The sequence below is a fragment of the Sander vitreus genome, unplaced genomic scaffold (assembly GCF_031162955.1).
Source record: "Sander vitreus isolate 19-12246 unplaced genomic scaffold, sanVit1 ctg154_0, whole genome shotgun sequence".
NCBI lineage: Eukaryota > Metazoa > Chordata > Actinopteri > Perciformes > Percidae > Sander > Sander vitreus.
In genome coordinates this window covers 531,863-540,000 of record NW_027595402.1, presented here as the reverse complement: position 1 = coordinate 540,000, position 8,138 = coordinate 531,863, and the positions used below count along the sequence as shown (strand labels likewise).

The following is an 8,138-nucleotide window of genomic DNA, read 5'->3' as shown; positions in this document are numbered from 1 at the left end:
TAAAGCTCTTTACTCAGATTCTGGCATTACTTAACATATTTAATATACAAATAAACGTCAAAATGTTAAAAATGTGAAGGGAGTTTGGCATTGCGTTATTGACTTCTGAAACATTGCATGCATGGATAAAATACGTTGTGGTCCACTTTTTAATTCAGTTTGACGTATCACACCCTCTCCTTCAAATAGCCGTGATTCTATTAACTACACATTTGGCCCAAAATGTAACTGTTAGGTAAATACGATGCCGCTAGATGTGTCACTTATTTGCCGAATGTCCGCTAAGGATCCACTAGTGTCTTATAAGCTCTCGAGTCTGACTCTGTCACACATTTACATCTTTTAATATTCAAGCAAACGTCAAAATGATAGAATCTTAAAGGGAGTTTGGCGTTTATGTTGCTCAATTCTGAGAAAATGCCATATTGTGTTTGCTGAACTTGTGTTTTTGCCTTTTCTCCGTGGTTTAAAAGATGGCCACCCCGAGCAAGACGCCACCCGGCGCCGATCCGAAGCAGCTGGAGCGGACTGGGACGGTCCGGGAGATCGGTTCCCAGGCGGTGTGGTCCCTCTCCTCCTGTAAACCCGGTCAGCCCCAAACCTAATGTACAGTCTGCTGTGTGTGTGTGTGTGTGTGTGTGTGTGTGTGTGTGTGTGTGTGTGTGTGGAGGTGGAAAGAGTTCAAAAATATTCGACTTAAGTAAAAGTACTATTACTTTGATTAACTTGTACTAGGGCTGGGCAATATATCAATATTAAATCGATATTGGGATATGACGCACAGTATCGTCTTAGATTTTGGATCTCCTTATAGCTTAAAATGGTATTTTTTCTGGTTTTAAAGGCTGCATTACCCTTAAGTTATGTCATTTTCTGAATTTTCCAGACTGTACTTAGTCATTATATCCACATTTGGTGACAACATTGGAGAACTACTTAAACTGTGGATTTTAAAAACTACTTTGAACAGCAGAAGACACATCAAACCTACTCAGTTACAGTAACACGAGTATATGTACTCCGTTACTTTCCACGTGGTTGTAGTGCGTGCATGCGCTGTGTGTGTGTGTGTGTGTGTGTGTGTGTGTGTGTGTGTGTGTGATGTTATCTGAACTCTTCCTCCGCCTGTGGCCAGGTTTAGGGGTTGAGTCTGTGTGTGTGTCTGTGTGTGTGTTTGTGTCTCTGTTTGTGTATGCGCTGTGTGTGTGTGTATGCGCTGTGTGTGCGTGCGCAGTGTGTGTTTGTGTCTCTGTGTGTGTGTGTCTCTGTGTGTTTGTGTGTCTGTGTGTGTGTTTGTGTGTGTGTGTGTGTCTCTCTGTGTGTTTGTGTCCTCTGTGTCTCTGTGTGTTTGTGTCTCTGTGTGTGTGTGTGTGTCTTGTTGTGTGTGTGTGTTTGTGTCTCTCTGTGTGCGTGTGTGTGTGCGTGTGTGTGTGTGTGTGTGTGTGTGTTGTGTCTCTCTGTGTGTGTTTGTGTCTCTCTGTGTGTGTGTGTCTCTGTGTGTGCGTGTCTGTGTGTGTGTTTGTGTATGCGTGTGTGTCTGTTTGTGTGTCTCTGTGTGTGTGTGTTTGTGTCTCTGTGTGTGTGTGTGTGTGTGTGTCTGATGTTATCTGAACTCTGTTCCTCCGCCCGTGGCCAGGTTTCGGAGTTGATCAGCTGAGGGACGATAACCTGGAGACGTACTGGCAGTCAGACGGATCCCAGCCCCATCTAGTCAACATCCAGTTCAGGTAACGCTCGGAGAAAGGGGCTCACCGCTCACGTAGTAGGAACTCACACTTTATTTTAAAGATTTTATAAAACTGGTATCGTTCAGGAACCAGTATGAAGTTTGAGCGATACCCAGCCCTACTGCAGACTGTGTTATGATATTGTTTTTAACGTAGGTTTGTGTTTTGCTAATAGTCCGTCACCTCTCCGTCTGTGTTTAACGTCACTGATGTGTTTACGTTTGTCTGATTTTGTTTTGTTCAGGAGGAGGACGACCGTGAAGATGCTCTGTATTTACGCCGACTATAAATCAGACGAGAGCTACACGCCCAGTAAGATCTCCGTCAGAGTGGGAAACAACTTCCACAACTTGCAGGAGATCCGGGTAAACAGCTCTTCATCAAAGTATCGCTGCCTCAAGTCTCATAAGAAGTGGAACGCACTGCTGCTCTCTTTACGTTGTTCAAACTGTTGATTCTTTTGGGAGCGTGCCTATGTTCCCGCAGCCCCATGTTCCCGCAGCCCCATGTTCCCGCAGCCCCATGGTCCCACAGCCTCATGTTCCCGCAGCCCCATGTTCCCGCAGCCCCATGTTCCCACAGCCCCATGTTCCCGCAGCCCAATGGTCCCACAGCCCCATGTTCCCGCAGCCCCATGTTCCCGCAGCCCCATGTTCCCGCAGCCCCATGGTCCCGCAGCCCAATGGTCCCACAGCCCTATGTTCCCACAGCCCCTATGGTCCCGCAGCCCCTATGTTCCCACAGCCCCATGTTCCCACAGCCCCTATGGTCCCGCAGCCCCTATGTTCCCGCAGCCCCATGGTCCCACAGCCCTATGTTCCCACAGCCCCATGGTCCCGCAGCCCTATGTTCCCACAGCCCTATGGTCCCACAGCCCCTATGTTCCCACAGCCCTATGGTCCCACAGCCCTATGTTCCCACAGCTCTATGTTCCCACAGCCCCATGTTCCCACAGCCCCATGTTCCCGCAGCCCCATGTTCCCGCAGCCCCATGTTCCCGCAGCCCCATGTTCCCACAGCTCTATGTTCCCGCAGCCCCATGTTCCCGCAGCCCTATGTTCCCACAGCCCCATGGTCCCACAGCCCCATGTTCCCGCAGCCCCATGTTCCCGCAGCCCCATGTTCCCGCAGCCCCATGGTCCCGCAGCCCAATGGTCCCACAGCCCCATGTTCCCACAGCCCAATGTTCCCACAGCCCAATGTTCCCACAGCTCTATGTTCCCACAGCTCTATGTTCCCACAGCCCCTATGTTCCCACAGCCCCATGGTCCCACAGCCCCCATGTTCCCACAGCCCTATGGTCCCACAGCCCTATGTTCCCACAGCCCTATGGTCCCGCAGCCCTATGTTCCCACAGCCCCATGGTCCCACAGCCCCATGTTCCCACAGCCCCTATGGTCCCACAGCCCCATGTTCCCACAGCCCTATGGTCCCGCAGCCCCTATGTTCCCACAGCCCCATGGTCCCACAGCCCCATGGTCCCACAGCCCCATGGTCCCACAGCCCCATGTTCCCGCAGCCCTATGGTCCCACAGCCCCTATGGTCCCACAGCCCCTATGGTCCCACAGCCCCATGGTCCCACAGCCCCAATGTTCCCACAGCCCCATGTTCCCACAGCCCCAATGTTCCCGCAGCCCAATGTTCCCACAGCCCCATGTTCCCACAGCCCCATGTTCCCGCAGCCCCATGGTCCCACAGCCCCATGTTCCCGCAGCCCCATGTTCCCACAGCTCTATGTTCCCACAGCCCCATGTTCCCGCAGCCCCATGTTCCCACAGCCCTATGTTCCCACAGCTCTATGTTCCCACAGCTCTATGTTCCCACAGCTCTATGTTCCCGCAGCCCTATGTTCCCGCAGCCCTATGGTCCCGCAGCCCCATGTTCCCACAGCCCCATGTTCCCGCAGCCCCATGTTCCCACAGCCCCATGTTCCCGCAGCTCTATGTTCCCACAGCCCCATGTTCCCGCAGCCCTATGGTCCCGCAGCCCCATGTTCCCGCAGCCCCATGTTCCCACAGCCCAATATGTTATATATATATCGGAATATCAGATTTTTAAATCACCAAATATTTGTATCAATCTTCCTCCTCTTCCTCCTCCTCCTCTTCTTCCTCCTCCTCCTCCTCTTCCTCTCTGCAGCAGTTGGAGATGGTGGAGCCCAGCGGTTGGATCCACATCTCTCTGATGAATCAGGTGATTAACGTTTTGTTGAGGTGGGTCCGTCCCGTGAGTCCGCTGTTTGTTTCTGTAGTTTTTCCGTACGGTTCTTTAACCTCCGTGTCGTCGTCCCGTCCAGCTGCAACTTTTAGTTTTTCTGGGTCAACATTTAAAACTAAAAGTGGTCGACACTTTTTCTCACTTTTCCCGACGTTTTTGTCTGTTTTTTTATTTATTTATTGTTTTGACGTTTTTGTTCTTTTTTCCCCAACTTTTTTAAAATCTTTTTTTTTTTTGGACATTTTGTCCGTGTTCTTCGTTCGTTTAGTTTTTTCAAAATGTTATAAAATTGAATAAAACACCCAAATTCAATGAAAGTAGTGAACTGATCATTTATTTTACGGAACCATCCACGTTATTTGTTTATTTTTTTGAAAATGTGGTCGCTCTAACACACACACACACACACACACACAGTGACTAAAGTGTCTGTGTGTTGTTGTTGTTGTTGTTGTTGTTGTCGTCGTGTTAGCGGACCAACGAGCCAATCAGCACCTTCATGATCCAGATCGCGGTGCTGGCCAACCACCAGAACGGCCGGGACACGCACATGCGGCAGATCAAAGTCTACACGCCCGTGGAGGAGAGCTCCATCGGGAAGTTCCCACGATGCACCACGGTCGACTTCATGATGTACCGCACCATCAGGTGATCTGGACCGCAGCGCGGCGTCCTGCGGGCTCCGGGAACGCTCGCCACTAAAACGCTAACACACGGACTACGGAGAAGGAGCTCAGACAACCTCACCCTAAAAACACCCAAACGGTCCCTTTTTAAGGGGGTTCAAAATAAAGTATTGTTTGTTTTAAATAAAGTTGCCAATATTGAATATAACCACATTTAAAGACGTTAAAGCGGGACGGCGTACGTTAATATGTTGTGACGGTTGTTGTGAGTTCAACTCTGGCAGCTTTTCGGGGTCTATGTCTGACTTTAGGAGTTCATTGAGAAGCCAGACCGGCTGCAGGCCGCCGCAGTGTGACTCTGTTATTGACCTACTTCTTCTCACTTTTCTGAAGTTTTTGTCACTTTGGTCGACATTTTTTCACTTTTTATTTTTCCAACATTTCTGTCGCTGTTTTCTGATTGTTTGTGAACGTTGAATTAAACATGTTTCTGAGCAACATGGCTGCCACAGTGTGACTCTGTTAATGAATGAAACCAAAAAACGGTTTAAAGAGCTACGTGAGATGTTCCAAGAAAACAAGAAAAATCAGATTGTGAGCAGATGAAGTTGAGAAGAGAACAAAGCGTCCGAGCAGCAGAGGGAGCCAAACACACATCTGGAGAGTACAGGAGGAAGTACTATCTCTAGTACTTAATCCTTCTACGGTATGCTGTAACTCATTGGCCTTCACATCACTACGTATGAGGTGTTCAGGTACTCATCACGTCATTAATGTAGGTGCTATGAAAACTTAATGGTGACCTGTGTGTGTGTGTGTCTCTGTTAGTGAGTGTGTGTGTTAGAGTGTGTGTGTGTGTCTCTGTTAGTGTGAGTGTGTGTGTGTGTGTGTGTCAGTGTGAGTGTGTGTTAGAGTGAGTGTGTGTTAGTGAGTGTGTGTGTGTGTTAGAGTGTGTGTGTGTCTCTGTTAGTGTGAGTGTGTGTGTGTGTGTGTGTGTGTCTCTGTTAGTGTGTGTGTGTGTGTGTGTGTGTGTGTGTCTCTGTTAGAGTGTCTGTGTGTGTCTCTGTTAGAGTGTGTGTGTGTGTGTGTCTCTGTTAGAGTGTGTGTGTGTGTGTGTGTGTGTGTGTGTGTGTGTGTGTGTGTGTGTGTGTGTGTGTGTGTGTCTCTGTTAGAGTGTGTGTGTGTGTGTGTCTCTGTTAGTGAGTGTGTGTGTTAGAGTGTGTGTGTGTGTCTCTGTTAGTGTGAGTGTGTGTGTGTGTGTGTTAGAGTGTGTGTGTGTCTCTGTTAGTGTGTGTGTGTGTGTGTGTGTGTCTCTGTTAGTGTGTGTGTGTGTGTGTGTGTGTGTGTGTTAGAGTGTGTGTGTTAGAGTGTGTGTGTGCTGTCTCTGTTAGAGTGTGTGTGTGTCTCTGTTAGTGTGTGTGTGTGTGTGTGTGTGTGTCTCTGTTAGAGTGTCTGTGTGTGTCTCTGTTAGAGTGTGTGTGTGTGTGTGTCTCTGTTAGAGTGTGTGTGTGTGTGTGTCTCTGTTAGAGTGTGTGTGTGTGTGTGTCTCTGTTAGTGTGTGTGTGTGTGTCTCGGTTAGAGTGTGTGTGTGTGTGGGAGTTTACAGTTTCTTTTTTACTTGCGTAGAGTATTTTAACAGTATTTGTACTTTTACTGCAGTAAAGGATCTGAATACTTCCTCCACCTCTGTCAGAAATAAAATGAATCCTTCTCTCTGTTTTCAGCTCTGAACCTCTCTGCTCCTTTGCAGGTTTTTGTCTGAAAATAAATAAATAATCTTGACGTGAAGTCACACTGCCCTCCGGCTTGGTTGCCATGGCAACCTCCCCATCAGTTTCTGGGCCAAACAGCACGAAAACACACACACACACACACACACAAAATGTTCTTACGGTCTCAATGCTTGGGTTAACATGTTGGGACCCTCGTTATGCTACCGTTGAAGTGTGGTGATACTTTGAGCCTTTTTAGTCGTATAAATAGTGATTTGTTTTTACGTTCCCTGTGCCCCGAATACTAGCGTTGTAAGCTAATCAGCGGTCCGCGCTAGCGTCTTTCAAGCTACAAACTCATTTGATTAGCATGAAAACACGTCCCAGAGAGCGACAGACACACATCTGTTATTAACCCCTAGGTTAGTTTTGCGCCGGAATTGTCCTTTAAGTGAGGTCACTGCAGTCAGGAGCGGAGAAACAAGCTACAGTGTTGGTCTGTCTGACAATATTATGGAAAGGATTTCTAAAGAGATAGACCAAAGACAAAAACATCCCAAAAAAAGGTTGAAAAAAAGAGACAAAAACATTTAAAAAAAAAAAGTGAAATAATAATAATAATTGAAAAGGCAACAAAAATGTTGAAACAATTGTCCAGAAAAAATGGAGAAAAACAGAAAAAAAGAGACAAAAACGCTGAAAGGAGCGTCAAAAAACTTCGGAAAAACATCCGAAAAAAACGGCAAAAAAAGTGACATTTGAATGTGAACGGTGAACGGTGTAAACACTGAACGGTGTAAACACTGAACGGTGTAAACACTGAATGGTGTAAACACTGAACGGTGTAAACTCTGAACGGTGAACGGTGTAAACTCTGAACGGTGTAAACACTGAACGGTGTAAACTCTGAACGGTGTAAACACTGAATGGTGTAAACTCTGAACGGTGAACGGTGTAAACTCTGAACGGTGTAAACTCTGAACGGTGTAAACACTGAACGGTGTAAACACTGAACGGTGTAAACACTGAACGGTATAAACTCTGAACGGTGTAAACTCTGAACGGTGTAAACACTGAACGGTGTAAACTCTGAACGGTGAACGGTGTAAACTCTGAACGGTGTAAACACTGAACGGTGTAAACACTGAACGGTGTAAACACTGAACGGTGTAAACACTGAACGGTGAACGGTGTAAACACTGAGCGCTGAAAACACTGAGCGGTATAAACTCTGAGCGGTGTAAACACTGAACGGTGTAAACACTGAGCGGTGTAAACACTGAGCGGTGAGCGGTGTAAACACTGAGCGGTGTAAACACTGAACGGTATAAACTCTGAGCGGTGTAAACACTGAGCGGTGAGCGGTGTAAACACTGAGCGGTGTAAACACTGAGCGGTGAGCGGTGTAAACACTGAGCGCTGAAAACACTGAGCGGTATAAACTCTGAACGGTGTAAACACTGAGCGGTGTAAACACTGAGCGGTATAAACTCTGAACGGTATAAACTCTGAACGGTGAACGGTATAAACTCTGAACGGTGAAAACTCTGAACGGTGTAAACACTGAACGGTGTAAACACTGAACGGTGTAAACTCTGAACGGTGTAAACATTGAACGGTGAACGGTGTAAACACTGAACGGTGTAAACACTGAACGGTGTAAACACTGAACGGTGTAAACACTGAACGGTGTAAACACTGAACGGTGAACAGTGTAAACTCTGAACGGTGTAAACACTGAACGGTGTAAACACTGAACGGTGTAAACTCTGAACGGTGTAAACACTGAACGGTGTAAACACTGAACGGTGTAAACACTGAACGGTGAACGGTGTAAACACTGAACGGTGTAAAC

General features: G+C 47.5%; 1 protein-coding gene across 2 annotated transcripts in view; it reads left to right on the top strand.

The window, feature by feature from the left end:
• anapc10 (anaphase promoting complex subunit 10) overlaps nt 1-5,069 on the top strand; it is a 5,607-nt gene extending 538 nt beyond the window's left edge. For both annotated transcript variants that reach the window (XM_078244283.1, XM_078244284.1), the window contains exons 2-6: nt 474-588; nt 1,637-1,727; nt 1,972-2,092; nt 3,868-3,921; nt 4,418-5,069. In XM_078244283.1, coding sequence (XP_078100409.1) covers nt 474-588; nt 1,637-1,727; nt 1,972-2,092; nt 3,868-3,921; nt 4,418-4,597 — 561 coding nt within the window. In that variant the 3' untranslated portion in view covers nt 4,598-5,069. The remainder of the gene's footprint in view (nt 1-473; nt 589-1,636; nt 1,728-1,971; nt 2,093-3,867; nt 3,922-4,417) is intronic.
• Nucleotides 5,070-8,138: the final 3,069 nt, after the last annotated feature.